Genomic DNA, 26,302 nt, shown 5'->3' with positions numbered 1-26,302 from the left:
CATGTCACACCCTGCGCAGTGCGCACCGCCCTTTTGCAAAGCCGTCACCACCGTCCACCCCCCCAACTCCATCTCCTGGGCCTCCAAAACCCTAAAGTTCAAAGCCATAGCAGTAGCAACAGACATCTCCCCCCCAGCCTCCCCCTGCGGCATGTGCCGACAGGCCATCCGCGAGTTTTGCTCCGTAGAAATCCCAATCATCATGTTCGACGGTGAGAACGGGTACGCGGTCCTCAGACTAAAGGAACTACTCCCCCTGAGCTTTGGGCCGGAGGCGTTGGGGAAGGAGGATTTGGGGCGGAGGGGGGATTCTTAGAGGTATTATTGTATGGATTTACAAGACAGCAGCAAATAAACTATTTGGTCAACATACACACACACACGCACACACACAATCTTCGCTTGTTAAACTACTATGATCGCTGATTCACAACATCAAAGTCATCTATAACCCTCTCAAGAAAAAACACATGGGCAGCAGTGAATGGTATCTGAGAAACTAAAAACGCCTTCCCAAAACTTCTTCAAAAATGCCAACACACCAAACCTAGTCAACGACGACGCAGATGCAAACCGGAAACAAAAGGAGAGAAAAAAAACCATTAATACCCAAAACCATCGTGCGAATGCATCGGACACCGTCCCGGGTGCCTCTCCCACCAAGCCCCAATGCACGCCCTGTGGAACCGGCACAAGCACTCCAGCCTCGCCATCGCAACACCCACTTCAAACTCTTCTAGACAGATGGAACACTCAGCCGAGTCCACGCAGTCCTTCTCTGTGGCCGTGTACGGAAACATCCCCGTCCTTCTAGGCGGCGGTGGCGGTAACGGGTTCTCTCCTGGCGAAGCACTGCTTGTCCCGCCGTATGCGCTGTGCGAGGTGATGCACATGTTGATGTGGGCCTCCCGCACGGCTTCATAGTTGGGGAGAGTTCGAGGCGGTAGTTCACGGTGGCAAACAGGGCATTCGTCTTCTTCGGCAATTTGAGGGGCGGCAGGGAGCTGTCTTGAGCTGTGCGGATGGTGGTCTGACGGGCCAGCCATGACGGTAGAAGATGATCCCTCCATGTTCAGCATAGACTGGTAGCGCTGCGGTCCCGGATATGGTCGATGACGACGGGAACTTGATCCGCTGGCGGCAGGAAAGTAGACCGGCGGGGTGCCAGAGAGAATCCGGTTCAGTGTGTCTTGCGAGTAGGCGAGGTTCTGCGGACGTGAGGATGATGGCGCACCTGGCTGCTGCGGCTGTTGTTCGTGTTCAGCAACGGGCGAGGAGAGGGGCAGACAAGTGATCAAGGCGTTAGCCATGCTACCTACCATCGTGACGCTCCTGCTTCTAGCGTGAGCGGTGCTTGTAGGTGCAGGCTGAGCGCCGCCAAAGTAGAAGCTCCACCGGTTCGAACCAGGGCTGGCGCCTTCTGCTGTGTCTGCATTTCCGTTGTCCGCTCCCAAGGCTTGCGGTAGAGTAGTGTTAGGGTCTAGCACACACGGATTGCACAGTCTCACTCTTTCACCACCACTCAGACTTGGATACCATCCGTCGCGGTCCGAAGGCGGCATCGCGGCTCCTTGCGGGAATACACGGGGAGCGCCAGGAGGTTGAACAATATACTGGTAGGGTATCGTGATGCGGTGCGGGGAGCATGAAGCGCAAACAACACGCCCACACTTGCTATGATCCTGTCAGCTTTTGGTTTCCACATGGCTCAGACCAGCAGTACATACCGGCAATGATGTTTTCTAACAAATATGCTGAACTGAGCGTTGCATATAGGGCAGTAGGTCACTTCAGCGTCTGGCTGCCATCTTGGCAGTATCAACTCGCCGCTAGGATCCCCACGAGAAGGCAGAAGGGGTTGGTGCCTCGGGGTGGCAGCACCGGAGGGACCTGAACTCGCATCCTGTTCCTGGAATACGCTAGTGTAACCGTCTCTTGTCCGCCTTGGTTCTGTCCTTGACGGCCCTGGCGCTGACTCTGAGAACCTGGGTTGTCTCCGGAAGGCAGCCGCAGGACTGCTAACCACAATGATTGGATTTTCTGCACTCGCCCCAGATGCTGTGCGTTGTTCATTCGAATATCCGGAATCGTTGGGCACTTCAGTTCTCAAGTTTCTGGCAGCCGGCAGAGCCTCGGATGCTGGCACCTCTGGAGACGGAGACCTCGGCCTTGTGTTACCCTCAGCTCCACGGTCAGGCTCATCATCCTCACTCAAAGGCGAGACAGCCCCAGGATCAGGTCTCTCTTCGCCGTCATCCATATCGTGATCTCCGCCTCGCCCCTGTGCCTCTTCCTGACGATGTTCAGAGAGCGCGCGCTCAACAGCATGCGACGGACAATCCCAGTAGCGTGAGCATTCCCGATCGTGGAATCTTGCTGTCCGCCACTCGCACACGGCAGTGTGAGCCTGTCTCCCTTGGTCCTGTCTTTCTATGTAGTCGCTGCCACTCACGGACGAACCTCCGTCGGAATCAGAATCGCTGCTGAGCTCGATGGGGGCGTGGGCCGAGCCGTAGTCTCGTGTAGCCATTCCTGCTGCTCAGCAGCACATGCGAAGAATAACCAGTGTCGATTGTACGAATAAATTTGGGGGTTTGTCGCGTCCACTTTCTGTATCCCACTTCGCTCGACGTTATAGTCTTGACTCGCGGTGCTTTCGCTCTCGTGTCTGGCGATAGGCTGACGTCTGTTCGAGAGAGTTACCGCGTCGAAGTGGATTTGGGGTTTACAAGTTCACCAGCTAGGCTGCTCATCAAGGTCAAGAAATAAAAGTAAGAATGCCTGTGAGTTTGGAGCAATAAGAAACAAAAGTATAACGCCACGATGCTAAAAGGCAGATTTTAGGATCGTACGAGGGGCAAATCTGGAGCCTCGGGGAGGATCGGTCGGCTTATCTCAGTCAACTCCCATTCGCGATGATGAAGGAGGCGGGTGATGCTCTGTCGTCATGTGCCTGGCACCTGCCAACGCGTCCAAGCGAATACCAGCACTAGCTTGAGCGATATTCCTCGGCTGTGTGAGGGGAGTCGTTGACTGCAAACTGACATATATATCAACAGCAAGCCTTCAGACAAATGTTGACGGGAGAAGGGAGCTGTCGAGAGAGCTTGGAGAGAGGTCCAGGAAGCGTAGCAGTCAGTGGAGGGGCACCCCAGCTCGGACCCCAGTGCGATAAGGAATGTGGGGCTTATCGCTGGACTTGAAGGCAGAGAGGCCTTGGACAAGATAATCGATGCTTCAAAAACTGCGGCGGCACCAACGAATCATCCTTTCATTAGAACTTCAAAATATCGCCTCAGCTATGCCCTGTCAAGGACTCGGTCGGTGGCACACGGACGAATAGTCAAAATGACTTCATAAATCACAGTTCTCACCGATGCCCGGCAGACAAGCATTTGATATCATATCCATCCAGGCGCACCACGCCCCAGCCCCTGAAGCAAATCATCGATCTATCGTCATTCGTCTGCAAGCCTTCCCCAGCTCTGCTGCAGGAGTCCGATATCGAAGCTCGCCATCTCGCCTTGGCATACCCTGGCTGACAAGTCGAGCATATTAGCCCGAGAGATCCGTAGATGGACGTGCTGGAACCCGACGGGTTGACCGTCTTCCAGAACCAAAAGGATCCCACGCATGGCCCTACCGGGGATGTCAGGATGCTGATATGTAGCGTGCTTCAAGATCCCAAGCTGTTGCGAGAACTGACTCAGCCGAGGTAGGGTGTTCTCGTGTTGCTATCCGTCGAAGGGGTGTTGTCTGGGTGACTTGTGTACCATGATGGTCCAGTCAACGTCACGATACCGGGTGCTGGATGACCCAAGTAACCCCGTGTTTGCTTTTGTACACACACAGAGAGAGCCATGGGCGTGATCCGGATCGTCAGCTTTTTCCTTGCCTCGCCCGCCTTGTTATCAGCAAATTCTGATTTTCCTACCTCTTTTTCTCAGTTGGTGGCAAGTGATATAGGGGGTTTGAATGGTTGGGAAACGGGTGCGGTTGACCGAGGAGGCAAGCTTCTTAGCCCGGCGGCACGGAGGGAATCGGGGTATAAGATGGGTGTTCTCTTCAAGAATATGAAGAGTTCTGTAGCCAGTGTTGCCAGCCAAGTTTAAGATCTATAAAATCGGAGCCCTTCATCACCCGTGCTTAAAAACAACCCTGTCTCCATCTTCACCCTTGTCAAAACCACGACTCAACATCAAAGGTACCACAAAGCCGTCTTCAGACTCTGGAGCTGCTTCAGCCAGCTAATTATCGTGTCCGGCAGTCCCGCAGTACCAAGCTCCCAGCATGTCCAATAAATGGTGCGACCACAAGACTAAACATGGGTGCACCGCCATGGTCACTGCCGGTATCGCACTTTGCGACCATTGTCAGGATGGACACTGCGGATTCGTCGATGGCCAGCAGACTTGAGGCAATTTCAGGAGTCTGAACAGGTCTTGAAGAATGGGTCAGTTGGGCCACCGTTTCGGGGACATTTGGGGGATGTTCAACAGAGTGTCTCGTTCTAAAAGCAGCCATGTTGTCTATCTGGAGCATTTGTCGTTTTGTCAGCATACAGGAGCGGCGTGTAGGTGGAAGGTCATTGGCGAGAGACTTTGGTGCTCAAGGCTATAGAGGGATATCTTGGAACTGGGAATTTCGATTTGAGAATCAACTTATTGTCCTTTGATAACTCTTTCTTTCCTTGAGTTGTTGCTCTTTAGAAGTGCCTATAGACATGAGCTGCTCCTGGCACCTGTGACGAGTGGTCCATATGTTTATCAACAATGAAAGGCCGCCGAAATGTCTTTATAGACCTCAAAGTCTTCAACTTACACAAGCGCTCCTACACAGCAGTTCAAAAGTCTTTCAAGTCCCTCGATCATACCTGGAACCTGGCCGCTACCCATCTGCCACCTGCTTGAAAAACAAAAGCAATGAATACCCATTCCTATCCCTGCCGTCATCACCACAAACCAGCATGCAACTGCAACAACCACGTCGAGAAACCCGAAACCGCGTGCCAGTACTGCGAGGAGAGTGATTGCGGTGCCGTGATGGGGTGACCGGGAGCAGCACTGATGGGGATATCTCTGACTCATCAGACGATGATGATGACTGGTGGTGACTCGGTTTCTTCAAGTATAAAGAGGTAGCCCAAGACGGCAGGCAGTCACGACTATGAGAATCATATACTATAAAGTACAGGATTGGGGATCGAGATGTAACGGAGAGTGTTCCAACGAGATGCCTAAGAGACAGAAAATATAACAGCGTGCTTGATGTTTTGTTTCGACTTGAGTTGTTGTAGTCACCAAAGACGACGAGACTACATGAATGAGCACAAACAAGGCCTTGAACCGTTGACACACACGCCGCGCCTCGAACACAACCGGAAACTAATTTCTAGTCCTATGTAGTGTTTCCATCTCCTAGGGAAACCCTAATTAAACCTATGTAACAACTCCAAAACTACCACCCACAACGAATCAAACACAACATCATCTTCTGCACCAGACACCCAAACACGGGAAAAGCCCAAAAAAGTTAGGGGTTTTTATCAGTTTTTTGTCTCATTTCATAGTCGTAATCTCTTGTATACGTGCAGATGCATGCACAAAATACAAAAGCAAGTAGGTAAAATGTTTTGTGAATAAAAATAATCCCGTTTTGACTCCCCCCCTTCCTCCCTCCCTCCCTCACTCTCTGACTTGACGACCATCAAATAAACAACAACCCCTTCGCCAACCAGTAGCCTCCTCCCCCTTTCCCCTATTCCCTTTAGGGTATCTCATCAAAAAAAAAACAAGCAAGCAAGCACATAGAAAAGAAGTCTTTCTCCCTCCAAGTTAAATCTTAATAAATCCGCCAGTGTGAAATTTCTCCAAACTTTCCCTTTCCCCGTGGAAGATTTGACAAATATGTTGGGAATAGAAGCAAAGTTGTAAATAGCAAACAAGAAGCAAATCAACGAAGGTGTGGTTTGTTTGTTTGTTTGTTTTTTTTTTAAAAAAAAATATCGGTGGTATATTTGGGTGGGTATATGGCTCTAGAAAATCATGAACGCTTCAAAAGAAAAAAGACAAGATGTAAACAATGTCTTGCTTCTTTAAGCGAGGAGAGCAATACCGGCACCGAGAACACCGAGGAGGACGGTAGCGTGCGAGGCGGCGAGGCCGGCGGCGGCGCCCTCGACGACGCTGGACTCGGCCGGAGCGGGGGTGGTGCCTGTTGGCTCCTCGGGCACCTCAACGATGGAGGTCTCGGTGACGACCGGGCGGGAGGTGATGATGCTGAACTTGGAGGTGGCGGTGGGACCGACCGAGATGGTGGAGTTGGAGAGGGGGAAGGTCCAGGTGGTGAGGGTGGAGGTGGAGGTCTCGACAGAGGTGGTGGTGTGGCCGGGGCAGTTGGAGATGGTTGGGTTGCACTGCGTGATGGTGACGGTTTGCGTCTGGGTGAGGGTCGAGGTCTCGGTGGTGGTGATGTCCTCCTCGGCGGCGACCATCATGGTGAGGCCGGCGGCCAGGACGGTGAAGAAGCTCTTGAACTGCATTTTGAATATTTGGTTGGGTGTTTGTAAAAGTGACGCGTGTCAAAGTTGTAAACTTGTATTTGGTTGGGTGAAGAATAAGTCGAGCCAGGAAGCCGAATGATGATGTTAAAAGTGTTTTAAAAAGAGTGTAAGGCTGATGCCGAATGGCAAAGCAGAAAAGAGCGTGATGGCTAGCTGGGATGGCTGGTGAGAGGAAACAGAAGGGGAAGGGGGACGCGGAGCATGGAACGGCGTGGGATTGCTCCCTTTTAGAGACCCCCCGTGCCCCCCGAAGTGTCGCAGAGATTTCTGGGGGCTACCGACTTGGGGGGGGCGGCCTTTGTGATTGCCACACCTGGTCGGACGGGTTGCCGCGTACCTTGCAGAGCCCAAGCGGGGGGATGTCATTGGCTGGGTGCCATCCCATATGCAGGAACAGACAGGGGGAGTTCAACGGCAGCCAACCAGTTTGGACGAGGTGGACCTCCCGCTTGGCAGCGTTACCATTCCCTGCCCAAGAGAACGGTCGACGGCTTGGCCCGACGATCAACAACTCACTCAGATCATGATTCCCTTTCTCCACGTCTTGCCACGTCGCTTTCAACATGCAGGAAAACTGCAGATTTTTTTTTGGTTTTTATATTTTTACAATATTTTTACAATATTTTTACAAGATTTTTACAATATTTTTACAATATTTTTACAATATTGCTCACAGTCTGTCAGCCTGACATCACTCGTATCGAGATGTTGCGCCATACTATTCCGAGAGCATGAGAGGGCGTCGACACCGCCACAGGCAGCCGAGAGAAACGCCGAATAATAAATAGAAGACGCCCAACAGGCCTTTCGGCTGGTCGCTGGCCGTTAGCTGATCACCATTCTCACCGGCAGTTGTGCGACCACCAGGGCAGATTGCGGGCGCGCACAGCATGCTTTATTGGAGTTTGTTGCTGTCGTATAAACGGATTCCCGCATCGTCTTCATCTCACCACCGCTTCCAGAATCACGACATGCAGTCGAGAATCTTCTTGAGTCGGGTTCCCCGCATGGAAAAGACGCAGAAAAGACCTCAACGTCATGGGCCTGAAACCCAGCGTCAAATTAAGTGGCTTGATTGAAGATGGGAAATGGGGAGTTCGAGCCGCGATGGGTCTTGGCAGAAGGTTATTTCGCTGGTGGAACTCCAACAGGGGACACCCACGGGCCCACGGGCAACCACTTGCTCAAGAACCCCCCCTTTCAATCTCCGTTTAAAATGCTGGTCCACCGAGATCTGGGGTCAAGACTCCAGAATCAGGAAGGAGATGACATGGGTCTTGTTGATAACAATGAGCAGAAACGAAGCTATCATGAGGGGTTATAAGCTGAAATGCCTTTCCAATTTCTCCCGAATCCAGCCAGCCAGACCCTGACTCTGAGCCCGTCCCAAGAAATCCGTAGCAAGGGCTTCCTGATACACAGCGGGAATCCCTTCCCCGACAACCAGCCGGAGCACAACAAAGAACCACCCGAACTTTATCCCATCCGAACTCCAGCTGTCAGGGAAGAAGGCTGCTCTCGAGGCCGGGAAGATCCACGAACCCTCCGCATCCGATGGTCCGGTTCCGGCCTCCGGGCTTTGCCTCCACCCCGCCGGTCAAATGACGTCCAGACTCAGATGCTGTTGGCTCTTGTCTGCTGTATCGGCGAAGGTTGTGACAGACATAGCAGTGGCAGGTGGGAGTGTCCTGGTAGTACGAGGCATCGTTGCTGGTCACCCGCCTGTCTTGTTCAACCAGCACTTTTTGTTCTGCTGTCGTAGAGGAATTTGCAAGTGGAAGAAGACTAGGTTCGAATAGCTGTCGCCGGTCATATTCTCTCTCCAGCCTGTCCATCTCCCTTTCGATTTCACCAAGCAGTCGTACACGTTCCTTGTGTCGGATTTGCTCACATGCCAGAAAGTCTTCTTCGAGTGTTGCATATACTCGTGGCTCGGTGTGGTCAGCCGCTGGAGCTAGGTCTCTGTACACGTTGGTGTCTTGATATGGCGGTGATGACTTTTCGAGATCGTCATATATTTGATGCTGTCTTCTTTCGGGCTTGCGCTTGTGCTTTGGTGATCTCTTTCTAGGGCCGAGTACAGGAATCAAGAGGCCGATCAAACACATTGTGAAATTCGAGAAGAAATCGACTGGAGATGGCATGTAGACTTTGTCAGATGTCTCCCACTCCATCTCACCACTCACATCCACACTGACAATCTATATAGCTCCATCATCACCAGAGAAAGGCCGGTTCTGGCAAGGGCCGGCATGCAGCTGAATCTGTCGAGGCATTCAGCTTCTTTGAGGCCCTGCGGCAATTCGTTGTCTTGGGATGGACTAACTACCCGCTATGCAGCCATCGTCACCCACAAGCATCACAAGAGCTTATTAGACCAGTTGATGATGAGAAGGCCACAGTCTTGGTCTCGGATATAAGCTGAGCTGTGGGCTTGTTTGCCAGTGGGAGTTCCTCTGTCCCGGTTGCATCAAAGAACAGCGTTCTGAGAGATCATCCAGAGGTTTTCGCGATGGCCCATGAGATGCAAACGGCAGCCAAAGGAAACAATCAATCTCGATGTGGCCCGAGACCCCGAGTGAGGCATGCCGTCCTATCGCGGGGTTTCCGTTGGACCCCTCGTTTCATCCCATCTGTTGTGACAACTCTGGGGTGTTTGAGCTCTTCATTCTTTGACATTTCTCTTCTTTAAGTGGGTTCACCTTTGCAACCCAAAGGAAACAACCCTCATCAGTTGAGAGTCTTTATACGGGCAGTTTCGTTGACGTTGACGACAGACCGTCATCTTACCCCTCCTCCACTTTCGCGTGTACCCCGCAGCAGCTCAGGAGCCCTTCGATCAACACGACACCCCCCGACCCGATCGAACCCCCTTCCCCCTTGTGCCTGGGGCCGCGACAACCGAGAGTTGGTCTAATTGCATCATCTCCCCATACCTGTTATAAACAACAACATCACCCAACCAACAAAGAAGCTTCCCCCCCTTGTTGCTCGGTGTCGTAGCGAAACAAAACAACACCACCACAAACAACCCCCATCATGGCCTCCGAAAGCAGCGCCCCGGCCACGGCGGCGCCGGCAGCACCGCAGACCTACTCAACCGATCCCGCCCTCTACATCTACACGTCCCTCACAGCCGGCTCCTCCCACATCGTCACCGCCACTTCCCGCCTCGAGACCATCCTCCGCGCCAACCGCGTCCCCTTCAAAGCAATCGACATCGCCGTCGACGAGAAAGCGCGCATGCTCTGGGGCCGCCGCGCACCCAAACACGCCTCGGGCCGCCACACAAACATCCCCGGCCTAGTCCAAGAAGGCCTCGTCCTCGGCGTTCGTCCCCCCGTTCTGCCCCCCTCTATTCCCATACCACACCCTCACCACCCCCCCCCCCCCACCTAACCCCCGTGTGTAGGACCTAGTAGAAATCGAAGAATGGAACGAATACGGCGAACTCAAACAACACGTCCAAATCTACTACGACGACTTCACCATCCCCTCCAAATCCGCCGCCCCTCCCCCCATCGTCCAAAAACCAGTCACCACCTCCAAACCTGCCCTTCCACCGGTGGCTCCTCAGAACCCGGTCAAGGCCACCACTCCCGCGCCGCAACATCCTGCCTCGTTGCCAATCCGCTCCATCGTCGAAGAAGCTGCGCAAAAAGCGAAAAAGAATCAGCTGGATGCGTTAAGGAGCAAGGCTGCTGCTGCTAGTGCAAAGGTGCAGGAGAACGAGGCGAAGGAAAGCAAAAAAGAGGAGACTCCAGCGGGATTGCAGAGCCCGACGAGCACGGGGTGGAAGAGCTCTGGCGATAAAACGATTGAGACCACGATTCAGAGCCCTACGACCACGAGCTGGAAGGGGAGTCTGCCCAAGGACGTGGACCCGCCCGTGACGAACTTGCATGGGAGCCCGATTGAGAGGGTGAGCAAGGAGGAGATTGAGGCGGTGGAGAAGGCCGAGGCGATTAAGGAGGAGAGCAGTGAGGAGGAGGAGGCGGTGGTGGAGGAGGAGGAGAGTATTGAAAATGACAAGAAGCCAGAGGAGAAGAAGTAAATACGGACATGTTTGATTCGTGGGTTGATAATGTGTTGGGAGTTTGGGTTCTTCGGAGGTGAGGTTGGTGTTTGATAGTTTCGGTTTAACTAGGTGATTTGATATGTGCTGTAGCAAGGAAGGCCTGCCTGTATGGTGTATATGGTTTACTTTTCAATGTCAGATGCTTTTCAGTTCATGTTGGTGAGGAGACAGTCGCTATAAATATCACATGTGATTTTCATTTCACAGTCGAAAAATAATAATCATAAAACATGTATTATTTCCCATTTATAACCCCTTCTGTACAATATAAACAAAATATCTCCTCATATCAGTCATACAACCCCTCGTCATCATCCTGCCCCTGCCCCCAAAACGGCGCACCACTCCCACCACCAACATCAACCGCCTTCCCCTTCCCCTTATCCCTATACCCACCACCATTCACACCCTCCCCATCATCACACTCATCCTCCTCACTCCCCGTCGCCACCGCCTTGCCCTTTCCTTTCCCCTTACCCCTATGCACAACCACACTCCGATCACTGGCACTCCTCTTCCCCACAGCCAACCTCCCGTTTTGCTGCTGCTGCTGCTGCGTCGTCGTCTCCTTCTTGTCCTTCACCCCCTCAAACGTAGCCCTGACCTTTTCGTAATGTTCCAGCTCCCCAGCACTGACGCTGGGAATAAGCTCACTGTGCGCGTCAAGGAAGTCTTGCTCCGTCACCATGACCGCAACGTCTTCTTTCGTGGCGAAGTGGTCAAAGAAGTAAGCGGTGGTGATCTCAGGTTGATTCTGCGCTTGACGTTCCGTGTTGATAGCCTTGACCTTCTTATCAACGAGGGCAGCCTGTCTTGTTACAGCCTTGAGCATGGCGTCTGAGCAGAGGGCGTAAAAGTCGGCGCCGGTGTAAGTGAACGGCAACCGCTCGGCGACGTTGCGGAGGGAGACTGAGGGGTGGAGGGTGAATCTTTCACATCGTCGTTAGCAACCATTATCGGGTAGGTGAAGGTGGGGAATACATACTTCCTCGTCAGCGCCTCCATAATCTTCATCTGCTTCTCATGCGTATCCGACACCCCCAAGTAAAGCATCTTGTCAAACCTCCCCGGCCGCAACAGCGCCTGGTCCAGCAAATCCGGCCTGTTCGTCGCTCCCACCACAAACACCCCCCCCGCATCCTCATCCCCCCCGCTCATCCCGTCCAGCTCCGCCAGCAACTGACTGACAATCCGATCCATCACACCACCGCTATCTCCCTGGTTCCCCCTCTTCGGCGCCACCGAGTCCAACTCGTCAAAGAAAACCACACACGGCCTCGCGTCCCTCGCCCGCTGAAACACCCTCCGGACATTAGCCTCGCTCTCACCGATATACATGTTCAACAGCTCGGGCCCCTTGACACTGAAGAAATTCAAACTGTACTCCGTCGCAATCGCCTTTGCAAGCAGCGTCTTGCCCGTTCCAGGCGGACCATAAAACAAGATGCCAGACCTCTTCTTCATCCCCTTGGCGAACAGCTCCGGCCTCTCCAGCGGCAGCTGGATCGTCTCCGTCACCGCCTCCTTCACATTATTCAACCCGCCCACATCATCCCAAGTCACATTCGGGATCTTGGGCGCCCCAATCGCATCCGCAAAGTTCTTCCGTGCCGCCTCGACCGCAACCTCAAAGTCAGACTTTGTCAGCCCCTGCGCCGCCGGCCCACCAGCTACTTTCACGTCCCGGACCGTGACAGGCACGCCCTCGTTCTTGGACGCCTTTGCCGACAAGGCCTCCAGCCTCGCCTTCTGGGCAACCAGGGCTCGCTCGACAACATCAACCAAATCCCCCGCCACCAGCGCAGCAGTCTTGAGCGCTATCCCGCCGAGCTCAACCTCGGGGTCGAGAGCAACACCCTGGTTGTCCAGAATAGTCCTGAGAATCGCCTCCCTCTCTCCCTCGTCGGGCGCAGTCATCTCCAGCTCGTGCGTAAACAGCGCCCTAATCCCATCAGGCACCTTCTCCACCTCGGTCGTGGTGGCGATCAGCACCCTCGCATCTTGAAGCACCTCCCTGATGCTGGTCACCATCCTGTCCGCCGTCAGAGCTTCAATATGCCTAACCAGCAGCGCGCAGCAATCCGGGCCGCAGCTCATCGCTCTTTCCGCCCTCGATGTCAGAAACCCAGCAGTCTTGACGTCGCTCCCGCCAGCGCCGGAGTCGTTGACGATGTCGTAGGCGTCAACGGCAAAGGTGTGCAGCCCAATATCGGCGCAGGCTTGCGACGCGGTGAAGGCTTTCCCGATGGCGCGCTGGGTAGAGACAAGAAGGATAGCCACGGGTGGCATCTTGAGATGAAGCGCCGGCTTGCTAGTAGCAGCAGCCATCAACTCCCTCAGTTTCCTCCTCAGAGGGGAGACAGCCGCCGTCCTCTCCGGCGCAATCACCAACGGGCTGCCGGCGTGAGAGGACGGCTGTCTGGGCAACTTATCAATTCCAAGATAATACCTCCAAGTACTACCCACAATCCCCGGAATCCGACTCGTCGTCGACCCCGTCTGCTCCAAATGCGCCAGCGAGATATCCACACAAGCCACCCCCCCCCAGGGATCCTCCTCCTCCCCCACCTCCTCCTCCTCCCCCATCGTCTCCGCACCAACTTCCTGCTTCGCAGCCGACACATGCCCAACCCTAAACCACGCCACCTCGTCATACTTGAGGCTGTGGTGGTCTGTCCTCCTCGAGGCAATCAGCCCCAGCACGTCATCGACCGCACTTTCCCCTTCCCCACCACCCGTCATCGTCCCCTCCTGCAGCGTCCTCCCAAGCTGCGTATCAATCGGCACAGCAATCAGATCCCCCCCCTTCACCACCCTCAACCTCCTCTCAAACCAAAACTTCAGCCCCGCCATCACGGCAGTCTGCACATCCCTCTCCACCGCCACCGGCGTCCTGACATGCTGCAAAATCACCTCCCTCGCCGCCGGCGGCTGAAGCACCGCCGCCACCCCTTGCGTTGTCTTCTTCCCCTTGATCCCCGCACGCCCTCCCCCACCCCTTTGAATGGGCGCCACCCTCAAATAAGCCGGCCCCTCCAGGTTCGCCAGAAATATAGGCGAGGCATACACCCCCGGCCCCGTCCCGCCCCCCCCCTTCTGAACCTGGCTCTCGAAAAACGAACATCCTCCTCCCCTCCTGTTTCGAGCTCGGCACTCGTGCCACAGGCCTGGACGAATACCCCTCCGGCAACCCATACACCCTCGCCGGTCTCCACTGGATTTCATCAGAGGCTGCGTCAACAAAGCTCCCCAGCCCAAACTGCCCAAACCCGTTCGAACGCGGCTCCTGCGCCGCCTCAACCCTGACCCAATCCCCCGAAAAACACCCAATCCGGGGAAGATCCCTCACGTCGACGTAGATCCGCGCTTCTTCATCATCTTCGGGAGCAGGTTTCGGATGCAGGACCTCAGGAGGCACAGGCTGGACCAGACCGTGAGCTTTGAACAGCCTACCGCGGGGACGGTCGGGTCGGGCGGTTGCGGCGGTGAAGCTGGAAAAGACAGACACAGCGCTGCTCATGCCGTTGGTCTTGCGGCCTCGACCCCCAATGGTGGTGGGCGTGCCGATGCCGCTTGTGATGGACAGAGGTCAGGCTGGGAGCCTGGAGGGAGATCATCTCGTCCATCGAGTCGTCTGACAATGCATCTTCCTCTTCGTCCTCGGCTTCTTCCACTTCGGTTTCGGTATCCCCGTCCTCCTCCACCCGGGCATCTGTGCGAGCGCCCTCCTCAGCTGCCGAGTAAAACTGATCATTGGACGTATCCTCATCCTCCTCGGTCACGCCACCGATCCGGGTGCTCGGCATCGGTGGAGCGGACGAGCGGTTGTGCTTGGAGTGAATCCTCCCGCGCGAGACAATAATCTTGGTACTAGGCGCGAGAATCCCCTGACCGACGGGCTCGCACAGTGCAATCCTGCCGGGGTTGGGCGGGATGTGGGTGACGGGGTGAGGGGGGAGTGGCAGCGGGAACATATCCCCCGTGTGAACCACCTTTAGCGTATCAAGCGCCGTGCGCAACGCAGCCGTGAGACGGTCCTCGGGGGTGGGGGTTGCGCCGCCCGCGGAGGAGGTGACCTTGCCCTTGGAGGGGCGGTGGTCTCTGAAGAAGGTGCCCTCGCCGTTCTCCAGTCGGTTGGCTAGTTCCCCTTCTAGGCTGACGAACACGGTGTCGAGGGCGATCGCGGTGACGTCTAGAACCAAAACCTCAATGCCGCTTCTGCTGCTGTGGCTGGACAGGCGCGAGGGCGCGACTTGCTTGAGGTTGATGGCGAAGGACTGGAGGGCGAGGGACGAGGGGGCAAACTGGACCGTGTTTGGGGCGAGGGCCGAGGATTTTGTGACGGGGACGATTGACCAGTTGATGGCTTCGGGGGTGGGGGTTGGTGCCCAGGGGGCGATGGCGACGTGGACGAAAGGGGGGTGGTGGTCTTCGTCTTCGTGGGCTTTGTGGTAGCAAAAGATAATGTTAGCACTGGATCAACAGCTTGACAAGTCAGTATAGAAAAGACAGGAGACCAACCATGCTGCAAATGCGGAAACAACTCTGCGTACAAGTCCTCCGACACAATGCCCACATCACTCTTGACATGGTCATCAAGCACCAAACGCGCCGCCAGCGCTGGCTTGTCCTGTCTGCGTCGACGGACCCGTCTCTTGTTTGCTCCTCTTACTTCTGAAGCTGCTGCCATGGTTGGAAGTTCGCGCGGTGCGACGTTGTCGTGGGGGTTATGGCTTCCGAGCGTCGCGTGGTGTCGTGGTGTGGGTAGGGTAGGGGCGGTCCAGCAAGGTACATGAACGGTTTCGGCAGTTGTGGTTGGGAAAAATTAGATGATGGTTATGTGAGAATGAGGAGGTAGCAGAGCAATGCAGCTGCTGACTAGGAACACCCAATGGCCTCTGGGGTTTAAAGCATTCGAGGAGACTCTCAGCGCGAAAGTAGACCCGCCTGTTTTGGTGGTGGTGAACCCAGCAGCAGCTGGTGGTGTGGCTTCGGCTTCCTTTCACCTCGGCATATGGCATTGGCTATTCGCGGATCCGCTTACCCAGCCGGGACTAGGGTAACCCTAACCCTTCTCTTTGGGTTCACGTTATGTAGTGTCTAGGCTAGAAGAACGGCATGATGTTACGAAATAGGCTTGTCGGGTTAGTCTTTTACTTTTCACACCATGATATGTCTTGCTCTTTCGTGCCAGCCTGCCAGACGTCCAATGTTCAGTTCAACAGACAGGTACCCAGTGTTCCGGGTCACTTGTGGTCACTTGTCTCATTATGCACGACATCTATGCCGATCTTTGGGAGAACGAATAGCAGGCACGACCTCTCGATCATTCAGATTTCTTGTCCATGGGAAATATTTTCCACTTGTTGTTGTTGATGACGGTTCAGGTTCATCCCAAGTCCCAAGCCCAAGGGTTGTGCTGTCAGCCACCCACCCAGCAGAGCCCCACTGTGATCAACGATCTTCACATGCCTGAAATAGACCTAAACCAATCGCAAGGCCCTGTCAACCCCCACGCCCATGCTCCCAGCTGCATGGTGACGCAGGGGGTTATTTTTTCCCTTGACATCCATCTTTCCATGTCATGATAAGAAGCTTGTTTGTGACCCTGCATTTCGCTCGATGTGGATGGTTTATCCTTTTCAGTTTCGATCGCAAGAGGGGGAAAGTCTTGTCGACAGTGGCTGGTTTCTCCGGAACGAGACCGTTTTTGTCCCGTTTAGTAACTGCAGCCACAAATGACGTCTGGCATGTGGGGATGGAGTATAGCATGCCTCGAGTCTCATTGATGTTTTTTCTGTTTGTGAGACGGGCGGTTCCTTCAAGATCTAGACACCTGTTGTTCTACTATCATGACGGTATTTTCTTTCCAATCGGTTCAATCTGTATAATATCAGCAATATATTCCCCGTTCAGAGGGAGACTAAGCCACCCTCACCTTCAGCCATGGCTGTCCAAGCAACCCTCACCCAGTCCTCACCACCAGGCGCCATAGACGAAAACGAACTCGCCAAAACAGCCGTCGAGTTCGCCGAGCAATCAGAAAAGCTCTCTCTCCTCCCACCAGAACAAGGCAACCACGTCGCCATCGCGGTCGAAGCCCAATTCGTAACCCCCCACGACACGGTGATAGTAACAGCCGACGGCCACCGGCTCCCAACCGTCCCGGTCCAAGAAGCTCACAAGCTCAACGTCTTGCGAGAAGAACTCGAAACACAACTCGAACCAACCCACCACCACACAATCCAATCCCCCAACGAAGAAAAAGCCATTGCCCTCTCCCAGCAGCAAAATGGCACCTCCCCACACAAAAGATCGACCGACGCCAGCCTCAAAAGGTCGATGCCACCATCCCACACCAACCCCTTGTTCCCCCCTCTACCTTTATACGGCCCCCCTTCCCTTATGACCCACATCCAGTGTCTCATCTTCCGATTCACCTCCTTCTTCCTCTCCCTCGGTTTCTTAGCTGTCATCGTCCTCGGCGCGCTATTCACCTCCATCGGCCCCTCGGTCCAACACCTCTGGCGACTCGTCACCCTTCGCAACCCCGACGCTTCCTCCCGCCCCTTTTACAAGGAAGAAACCCGCCGGGCCGAGATCAGGAAACGGCAAGAAGAAGCCTGGTTATCCGGCCACCGCCCATCAGGTAAAACCCCCTACCCCCCCACCGAAGGCGGCCCCGACCCCTTGGTCTGCGACCCAGCCTACTACGCCAGAAGAGTAGGCCTCGATATCGAACCCTTTGAAGTCCAGACGGAAGACGGTTTCCTCATCGACCTCTGGCATGTCTACGATCCGAAGGAGCACACCCCCTTGCCGGCTTGCGAACGTGCCCATCGCGGCCCGGAGACCTTCACACCCCCGAGGAAACCCCCATCCTCTCCAGCGAAGTTCCCGGTGCTGTTGATCCACGGCTTACTGCAATCCTCGGGGGCGTACTGCGTCAACGATGACGACTCCCTGGCTTTTCTACTCGCCAAGGCAGGGTATGACGTCTGGCTGGGCAACAACCGCTGCGGTTTCACGCCAAAGCACACGCTACTGAAGTACTCCGACCCGAGGATGTGGGCCTGGAACATCCGCCAAATGGGCGTCTTTGACCTCCCGGCTTTGATCTCCCGTGTGTGCTACGAGACGGGGTTTTCAAAAACAGGACTGATCTGCCACTCGCAGGGCACGACGCAAGCCCTGGTCGCGCTGGCAAAAGAGCAGCGACCTGACCTCGGAGACAGAATAACGGTTTTTTGCGGGTTGGCTCCGGCGGCGTATGCGGGGCCGTTGATTGGGAAGATGTATTTTAAATTCATGAGGGTCATAAGCCCGGGGTTTTTCAGGGTCTTTTTTGGGATTCACGCGTTTATTCCGTTCATGATGGAGATGCACAGGCGACTAAACGGGAGGGTGTATGGCTGGTTGGGGTACAAGGTTTTCGGCTTCTTGTTTGGGTGGGGGGATGGGAGGTGGGATAGGGGGTTGAGGGACAGGATGTTCAGGTTTGCGCCGGTTTTTGTTAGTAGCGAGAGTATGAGGTGGTGGTTGGGGAGGGAGTGCTTTGCGAGGCACAAGTGCATACTGAGTACAAAGGAGGAGTGGAGGGCTGAGGAGAGGGAGGATGGGGAGGTTGGGGAAGAGGGGGTTTTGGGCGAGGTAGATAGGGATATGGCTGATGGTGGTGGGGGGGGGAGGAAAAGAAAAAAGGGGAGGAGGAGGAAGGGGAGCACGGCTTGGTATGATGAGAGGGCGCCGCCTTTTGCGCTTTGGGTGGCGGGGGATGATGATTTGGTGGATGGAGAAAAGTTGCTGAGGCGGTTTGAGAGGGGGAGGGAGCCACATGTGGAGGTGGTGCATCAGAAGGTCATTCCGGGGTATGAGCATTTGGATGTGATTTGGGCGATGGATGCGCCGGAGCAGGTGTTTAGGGAGGTGAAGGAGGTTTTGTGGAAGACGTGTGATGTGAGGGGTCTTTGTCGGGTTCCCAAGGGGTGTGAGGATGTTCCGGCTTGGAAGCCTAAGAAGAAGGAAGTGACAGGTGATGAGGGGGAGGAAGAGGAGGAGGAGGAAGAGGAGGAGGAGGAAGAGTTGCAGTCTAGTAGCAGTGAGGACTTGTCTCGGTGAGATTCTGCATGGTAATAATGGCGAGTATGGCTCTGGAGGATAATAGTCCAATACCCGGCAACAAGGAAAAAGGAGTTTTTGTTTTTGATGGGATAGACAGACAGACAACGGTTCTCGCGTAATCTAGAGAAAGGAACACGATATACTTAGAAGCAATATGATTCATCCGACATTTCTGTTGCGCCATGTAAGTGAGGCTACTGCGGAGTATTCTCAGGAATCGGCACTCGGCATCTCCAACGGCCGCTGTGGTTCAGGGGTTAGAGTCAGGCTGAACATCCCTGCCTCTGGGCCACCACAGTCTATTGGACCAACCCACCGCTTGTCCCATTCCCAAGCCTATAAGTGGCCAGAACAAGACCTCGCCAAGAAGCTGGCTGGACAGCAAGATGCGATGAACAAGCTGGGGTCCTGTCGTGACTTCCTCCCTTTCTGGGAATTTTGGGGCCTGACGAGAAAACCCGGGATTGTTTCTTTTTCTTTTTGCCACAAATTCCATGTTTCTGCCTCGTCAACTTCACCTGCTCTTGCGGTGAAATTTGCTGTGTTCTGGCCTCTGGTGGTCATTACGATATCGTTACATGCCACTCACTCACCAAGTTGGATAATCTGTTCGACCCACCACTCGGTCGTGGACAACTTGTCCAACCGGCGGCCGCCACCTGAAGACACCCATGGTCGTCCCATTTCTCACCGGCAACCGGAGGGGGAGAGTCATCGGTATCGCTCTCCTCTTGACCGTCATCATATTCTGGCTTGGGTACCAGTCCCCGATAGCCACGCCCAGGCAGGAGACGCTCGATTTACACGCTCCAAAAGTTCCCGAACATGTTACCCCTCACCACCACGACAGTGGCCAAGTAGCACACCCAAACACGAACCCGGCAGGCTCTGCTGAGCGCGAAGACGATGTCACCGAAGAACATGGAGCCACGCCTACCAAGCCCGAGACCACCAAAGTCCCTCCGGCAGAAGGTGACGATAGCGACGTTGGGCTGGCCGACTTTGGGAACCAGTTCGCGACCACTGAAGAGGCCGGACCGGCTGCCACAGCCAAGGTTGACTGTATCGGGTTCGAACAGCTGCAGAGACAGAAGCCGGGACCGCACTCTGAAGGCAAGCGCAAGTTCCCATTTGTGCGCCCGCCCCCCGAGTGCAGGACTTTCCGGCTGCCCGCTCTTGAAGCTCTGCTTGAGCGCATGAAGAAGGTGATCAAGGACCCGGATCTCTATCGTCTGTTTGAGAACAGCTACCCGAACACGCTCGACACCATGGTCAAATGGCGTGGATATGCCAACAAGACGGTGGAAGGCGGCTCGGGAGAAGAAGGCTCTAACGAGGTGCAGACGGTGATGACGGATGAGGAGCTCACCTATGTGATCACGGGTGATATTGACGCCATGTGGCTCCGTGACTCTGCCAGTCAGATTTATTCGTATCTGCCGTTGCTGGAGCCGTCTGACAAGTTTGATTCCCTGGCCAGTCTGTGGCGTGGGTTGATCAACTCACACTCTCGATACATTGTCATTTCGCCCTACTGCCATTCGTTCCAGCCACCTCCCGAGAGCGGCATTCCTCCGACGCACAATGGTGCTTTCCACCAGAACAACCCGCAGCCTCCTTACAACCCCAAGCTGGTGTTTGACTGCAAGTGGGAGCTGGACAGCTTGGCTTCGTTCCTCCAGATCAGCGCCGCTTACTATACCCGGACCGACGACCTCAAGTTCTTCTCCAGGTACTCCTGGGTCAACGCTGTGGAAGCGGCTGTTGATGCTTCAGCCGCCATGCGTCTCGGGACATACGATGAGGAGGGACACGTCTTGCCGTCGGCCTGGACTTTTACGGGGTACACCAACCGTGGCTCCGAGACCTTGACGAATGACGGCCTCGGTAACCCCGTCAAGGAGAACGGCATGGTTCGATCTGCCTTTAGACCTAGCGATGACGCCTGCATCTTCCAGCTTTTGACTCCCAGTAACATGATGTTTGCTGCCTACCTCGAGCAGGCGTCTGCGATCATGGAGGGGCTCGCCGAGCAGAAACTCAACCCCAAGGCTGCTAATCTTACGACAGAGATGCGCAAGCTGGCCAAGACTATCCGCCACGGCATTGCCAAAGACGCCGTTGTCAAGCACCGCGACTTTGGCGAGATTTTTGCGTACGAAGTTGATGGGTATGGCGGTGCCAACTTGATGGACGATGCCAATGTTCCATCTCTGCTGGCCTTCCCCTTGTGGAATTACACCAACACCAAGACCTCGACGACGCCACGCATGGTCAAGTCTGTGAACAAGAGCCTCGGCGCGCGCAACGGTACGATTGAGAAGAACTCGGAGAAGGAGAAGGACGAGGAGGAAGAAGCCAAGCATGACTATGCCAAGATTTACCAAAACACTCGCAAGTTTGTGCTGAGCATGGCCAACCCGTATTATGCCAAGGGTCCTGCGCTTTCGGCCGTGGGCGGTCCTCATCTTGGTCCTGGAAAGGGGTGGCCGATGGCTGCTACGGTGGCGGCGCTGACGGCGTTTGAGGACCTTGCTGGGTTTTCGGATGAGGAGAGGGGGAGGGTGGTTGGGGAGCAGATGTTGATGGTGCTTAATTCGACTTCGGGCGCCGGGGTTATCCATGAAACGGTGAACGCGTGGCGCGAGTTTGACTTTACGAGGAGCTGGTTCGGGTGGGCTAATGGGTTGTTTGGGGAGCTGATTTTGAAGATTGCGGAGGATGAGGAGAGGAGGGGGGTTGGCGAGAAGGGGTTGCTGGGGAGGTTGTATCAAGAGTGAGCTTGATGTCTGATCAAAGGGCTGGAAAAAAAAATGGTGCTGGTTCTTTCTGAATATTTTATGGGAAACAAAACAACAAAGGCATTGGGAGGCGTTGGATGATGCAGTTTTTGGGTATTCGCTTTGTATTTTTCTGTTGATGCTAAATATCAAGATTCTTGTCTGGAGGTGATTGGGAATATGTTGCCCGGCTTTCATGCACCTTGAGTCTATGTTGAAAGAACAGAGGTGTTTGGTAATAGCAAGGCATGGGGGGTTTGTTCTTGGCACGAAGAATTATCCTTCAGCTAAAAGAGTACGGGGAAGTTGCTCAGAGCTGTACACACTAATGCCGGGGGGGGGAAGGGGAGGGTCACTGGGAGTGGGAGCAAGTGGTGTTGAGAAAAAAAAGCGGGATGAAGACGATCCAGGCTGGACTCGAACGCTCGACCTCCTTCAAGTCAACCACCTACCTGGCCTCTGAGCAGGAATCTCGAGGTGATTGCTGAACATATCGGGGACATAGAAACGTCAAAAATAAAAAATAAAATCTTTAGCATCTCTTTGAGTAGCGTGTCATCCTTAGTGCAGGGGCCATGCTAATCTTCTCTGTATCGTTTCCTGGGAGAGAGGTTAGTTTTATTGGCAAAGTGAGAAGCAGATGGTTGAGCCAAACTTACAAATTGACCAAATGCCCCAAAGGGCGAAGTCCTGCTGCAGAGCACTGGTATATAAAGGGCTGATGGGAGCAGGTGCGGACTGTCAGCAGTCGACGCAGCTGTGCGCCGGTCTGGCACAAGGTTTTGGCTGGCTGTCGGGCGGTGGGTTGCTCCAGGTCCCAAACAACAGGGAAGGAAGCTTCAATTGAAGTCAAAAGTCAATCAATTGAAGCTCCAAGGGCTGTGGTGGCAACCCATCATCGACATCACCACCAAAACAGGTTGAAGATGCGAGACTCGCCGTGTGGAAAATGGCACAGCAAGAGATTTTTATACCAGCCCACAGTCCAATCGAGACTAGCCCGGCAATTACATAAGTCTGGTGGATGCACTTCCTGTTGCTTCAAGTGTGGGGCCATGCCCGATCACGGCGAATCGTGGGGCAGATTGCACCCGTAGCTACCCCTCCATTAGCGTTGATAGGGGAGTGACGGAAGAGGGGGGTATGGGACGGGCAGGAGGTGTCGCAAAAAAATATTAGACTCCTCTAGACGAGGCGAGCCTCTGCATGGTGTGATTGATTCTCTCTCTTTTTTTTTTTTCTTCTCTTCTTTGTAACATCCAGAGAGTTGGTAGAGAGAAACACAACTGGTAAGCTTTGCTCCTCTGGTGTGGAAGACAGTGAGTGACACACACACGTCATACATGATCAAGAAAGAGAGAAGAGTTGACTGACCTTGACAAACCTTCCTGGTTTCTTTCACGATCACAGATTGCCCCGCGCAACATACACTCTAGTCACCATGGCCGGCTCCCAAAGAATTGCGATTGTCTCTGTCTATGACAAGACGGGACTGTTGGACTTGGCCAAGGGCCTTGTCCAGAACAATGTGCGCATCCTCGCTTCCGGCGGCACTTCCAAGATGATCAGGGAGTCTGGTTTCCCTGTCGAGTGAGTGCCCTCACCCTCCCTACTTCGAGATCGGTCACCCAGCTTCGGCTTCATGGGTGAGTCATTTTGGGAGAAAGTGGCTGACAGTGTGGCTTCTTCTCCAGGGACATCTCTGCCATCACCAAGGCCCCTGAGATGCTCGGTGGCCGTGTCAAGACTCTCCACCCCGCCGTTCACGCCGGCATCCTGGCTCGCAACCTCGGTTCGGACGAGAAGGACCTCGCCGAGCAAAACATTGACAAGGTCGACTATGTCATCTGCAACCTGTACCCCTTCAAGGACACGGTTGCCAAGATCAATGTCACCGTTCCCGAGGCGGTCGAGGAGATCGATATCGGCGGTGTTACTCTGATCCGCGCCGCGGCCAAGAACCACTCTCGCGTCACCATCCTCAGCGACCCCAGGGACTACGCCGAGTTCCTCAGAGAGATCGAGGCCGGTGAGGTCAAGGAGGAGACCAGGAAACTCTATGCCCTCAAGGCCTTCGAGCACACCGCCGACTACGATGCCGCCATCTCCGAGTTCTTCCGCAAGCAGTACGCTACCGGCCTCCAGTACCTTCCCCTCCGCTACGGCGCCAACCCTCACCAGAAGCCCGCTTCCGCCTACGTCAAGGAGGGTGAGCTTCCCTTCAAGGTTCTCGGCGGTGCCCCCGGCTACATCAACCTTCTCGATGCCCTCAACAGCTGGCCTTTGGTCAAGGAGCTCAAGAAGGCCCTCGGCAAGCCCGCTGCCGCCAGCTTCAAGCACGTTTCTCCCGCCGGTGCTGCCATCGGCGAGCCCTTGACCGCCGAGGAGCGCAAGGTTTACATGGTTGACGATATCCCCGGCATTGAGAGCTCCGGTCTCGCTCAGGCTTATGCCCGCGCCAGAGGTGCCGACCGCATGAGCAGCTTCGGCGACATGATTGCTCTTTCCGACATTGTCGATGTCCCCACCGCCAGCATCATCTCCAAGGAGGTTTCCGACGGTGTTATCGCCCCCGGGTACGAGCCCGCTGCTCTTGAGATCCTCAAGAAGAAGAAGGGCGGCAAGTACCTCGTCCTCCAGATGGACCCCGAGTTTGAGCCCTCCAAGTCCGAGACCAGAACCGTCTACGGCATCACCCTCGCCCAGGGCCGCAACGACGTCGAGATCTCGCCCGAGACCTTCCGCAACATCATCACCCCCAAGAACGCCGGGCCTCTTTCCGAGACCGCCCAGCGTGACTTGACTGTCGCCACCATTGCTCTCAAGTACACTCAGAGCAACTCTGTCTGCTACGCTGCTAGGGGCCAGGTTGTTGGTCTCGGCGCTGGCCAGCAGTCCAGAATCCACTGCACCCGTCTTGCCGGTGACAAGGCCGACAACTGGTGGCTCCGCTTCCACCCCCGCGTCCTGGGCATCAAGTGGAAGAAGGGCACCAAGCGCCCCGACAAGAGCAACGCCATTGACCTGCTCGTCAGTGGTCAGGTCCCCAAGTCCGGCCCTGAGCGTGAGGCCTTTGAGGGCTTCTTCGAGGAGGTCCCTGCCGCCTTCACCGAGGAGGAGAAGACTGAGTGGCTCGGCAGAGCTTACCGATGTTGTTGTCTCCAGCGATGCTTTCGTAGGTTTTTTTCCTGTTCTGAACACTCAAAAAGCAGCTACTAACAAGAGTGAAAACAGTTCCCCTTCACCGACAATGTCTACCGCGCCTCCCGATCGGGCGTCAAGTACATTGCCGCTCCCCTCGGCAGCCAAAACGACATTCCCGTGTTCGAGACGGCCGAGAAGCTGGGCATCACCTTTGTGGAGCAAAACATTCGTCTGTTCCACCACTAAGAGTGCGATGATGACAATGAAGTAATAAAAAAAAAAGAGATGAGAAACTCAATAATGAACGATACCCCCGGACATGCCGTCTGGTTCTGATGTGTGAAAAATGAAGAATAAATATAAATGGGTTTAAAGGACACTGGGTGGGTGGGATTGGGAAGATGGATAGGGCTTTTGATTGTAAAAAAAGGGGGGTTAAAAAGGAAAAGGAGCGAAAGTTCAACACTTTTTTTTTCTACAGGTAGAGAGAGATAGAAATGGTGTGAATGGATGATTAAGGTCAAAAATGGGGGTGTATTTCTCGGGGGTTAGTGATGGAAATCCAGGTTTGGCCGTTGAGTTGTCCCTTTTTGACATGTATAGTTTTTTGAGTTGAGACAAACTTACTGGCTTGATGCCCCTAAATCTGATTCAAGAAACTACACTCTCACTTCTTTCTTGGGGGTGTTTCAAGCAAGCAGTAGTGATCATTTTCCAGTCAATTTTCTTCGTTAACCTCACTCACCCAAGACTGTTTCACTTGATGCCGAGGGACACCCTCTGCTCCCCCCACCCCCAAAACTCGACCCCCCTTTTTTCAGAAGGCAACAATAATGGCCATGCTGTTTGCCATGCTGTTTGCCATGCTGTTTGCTGGATGGGTACTCCGTAAGTGGCGCTCGAATCATATCCTCTACCTCCGCCCTTTCGAAAAAAAGAACATCAATTCCAAAAAAAAAAGAAAAAAAAAAGAAAGAAAAAAAAGGGCCGCTGGTCTAGTGGTATGATTCTCGCTTAGGGTCCACCCTGAGTTTGTTGATTGCTTTGGTAGTCGACAAAAAAAAATTGCGAGAGGTCCCGGGTTCAATCCCCGGGTGGCCCCCAAAATCCTTCTTTACTTTTGACTTTTTTTTTCTTTTTTTCACATCCTATTTCCGCCTTTTAATTGAACTCCACTGGGGGGGGGGGGGGGCGGGCGGCTTGATATTTTGTTTGTTTCTTGTCAGGTTCAGAGTTATGGTGGTTGGAGCTGTCTGCTCGAGTGAGACGTTCGAGGGGGTTCGAATAGGGGCCTCTTCTTCCACCTACTCTCCTCTTGCCCGCACTTGCCTACAACACAGTCCACAAAGGAGTCGTAAATCCAACATGTATTTCTTCGTTGCCGTCAAGACATGAGCAAACAACAAGACAAAAAAAAACATTTCACAAAACATTGTATTCAACACCATCCATCCACCATCTCCCGGACCAATATACAAACTTACACTAAAACGGAACAATTTTTTTTACACAACTATTCATACCACCCTCTCTCACCACTCCTCGCCACAGCCGCCCCAATTTCTATATAAAAAAAAAACAAGGGGCAACAGCAAACAAACAAACAATCGAACACAA

General features: G+C 54.2%; 8 protein-coding genes across 8 annotated transcripts in view, besides 2 other annotated features; 5 read left to right on the top strand and 3 right to left on the bottom strand.

The window, feature by feature from the left end:
• The window catches only part of PODANS_1_9370 (uncharacterized protein), a gene marked incomplete at both ends in the record, with an annotated part of 822 nt that extends 506 nt beyond the window's left edge, over positions 1 to 316 (top strand). The window contains one exon of the mRNA XM_001908563.1: positions 2 to 316. Coding sequence (XP_001908598.1) covers positions 2 to 316 — 315 coding nt within the window. The remainder of the gene's footprint in view (position 1) is intronic.
• A 286-nt stretch (positions 317 to 602) lies between these two features.
• Positions 603 to 2,539, bottom strand: PODANS_1_9360 (uncharacterized protein; the record flags this gene model as incomplete). Its single annotated transcript, XM_001908562.1, has 3 exons — positions 603 to 1,247; positions 1,320 to 1,682; positions 1,748 to 2,539. Coding segments are annotated over 3 exons (1,800 nt in total), but the record flags the coding sequence as incomplete, so codon positions are not given.
• Positions 2,540 to 6,094: 3,555 nt separating this feature from the next.
• PODANS_1_9350 (uncharacterized protein) lies at positions 6,095 to 6,541 on the bottom strand (the record flags this gene model as incomplete). Its single annotated transcript, XM_001908561.1, has 1 exon — positions 6,095 to 6,541. One exon carries the CDS (start codon positions 6,539 to 6,541, stop codon positions 6,095 to 6,097), a length of 447 nt encoding a protein of 148 aa, XP_001908596.1.
• A 3,060-nt stretch (positions 6,542 to 9,601) lies between these two features.
• On the top strand, positions 9,602 to 10,616 carry PODANS_1_9340 (uncharacterized protein; the record flags this gene model as incomplete). Its single annotated transcript, XM_001908560.1, has 2 exons — positions 9,602 to 9,892; positions 9,975 to 10,616. The coding sequence occupies 2 exons, from the start codon at positions 9,602 to 9,604 to the stop codon at positions 10,614 to 10,616; spliced, it is 933 nt and encodes a 310-aa protein (XP_001908595.1).
• A 313-nt stretch (positions 10,617 to 10,929) lies between these two features.
• On the bottom strand, positions 10,930 to 15,330 carry PODANS_1_9330 (uncharacterized protein; the record flags this gene model as incomplete). The annotated part of the gene is made up of 5 exons (XM_001908559.1): positions 10,930 to 11,569; positions 11,626 to 13,571; positions 13,708 to 14,212; positions 14,280 to 15,084; positions 15,162 to 15,330. The coding sequence occupies 5 exons, from the start codon at positions 15,328 to 15,330 to the stop codon at positions 10,930 to 10,932; spliced, it is 4,065 nt and encodes a 1,354-aa protein (XP_001908594.1).
• Positions 15,331 to 16,586: 1,256 nt separating this feature from the next.
• PODANS_1_9320 (uncharacterized protein) lies at positions 16,587 to 18,758 on the top strand (the record flags this gene model as incomplete). Its single annotated transcript, XM_001908558.1, has 1 exon — positions 16,587 to 18,758. The coding sequence occupies one exon, from the start codon at positions 16,587 to 16,589 to the stop codon at positions 18,756 to 18,758; it is 2,172 nt and encodes a 723-aa protein (XP_001908593.1).
• Positions 18,759 to 19,432: 674 nt separating this feature from the next.
• On the top strand, positions 19,433 to 21,541 carry PODANS_1_9310 (uncharacterized protein; the record flags this gene model as incomplete). Its single annotated transcript, XM_001908557.1, has 1 exon — positions 19,433 to 21,541. One exon carries the CDS (start codon positions 19,433 to 19,435, stop codon positions 21,539 to 21,541), a length of 2,109 nt encoding a protein of 702 aa, XP_001908592.1.
• Positions 21,542 to 22,066: 525 nt separating this feature from the next.
• Positions 22,067 to 22,167: a sequence feature (Similar to U6 spliceosomal RNA (RFAM RF00026) (Erpin+Blast: E=2.0e-12);~snRNA).
• An 815-nt stretch (positions 22,168 to 22,982) lies between these two features.
• PODANS_1_9300 (uncharacterized protein) lies at positions 22,983 to 24,942 on the top strand (the record flags this gene model as incomplete). The annotated part of the gene is made up of 3 exons (XM_001908556.1): positions 22,983 to 23,131; positions 23,236 to 24,716; positions 24,776 to 24,942. The coding sequence occupies 3 exons, from the start codon at positions 22,983 to 22,985 to the stop codon at positions 24,940 to 24,942; spliced, it is 1,797 nt and encodes a 598-aa protein (XP_001908591.1).
• Positions 24,943 to 25,669: 727 nt separating this feature from the next.
• Positions 25,670 to 25,787, top strand: a tRNA (tRNA-Pro).
• Positions 25,788 to 26,302: the final 515 nt, after the last annotated feature.

This window comes from Podospora anserina, chromosome 1 (genome assembly GCF_000226545.1).
Source record: "Podospora anserina S mat+ genomic DNA chromosome 1, supercontig 2".
Classification (NCBI taxonomy): domain Eukaryota; kingdom Fungi; phylum Ascomycota; class Sordariomycetes; order Sordariales; family Podosporaceae; genus Podospora; species Podospora anserina.
The sequence above is the reverse complement of the archived record's forward strand: the minus strand, read 5'-3'. Positions and strand labels throughout refer to the sequence as shown.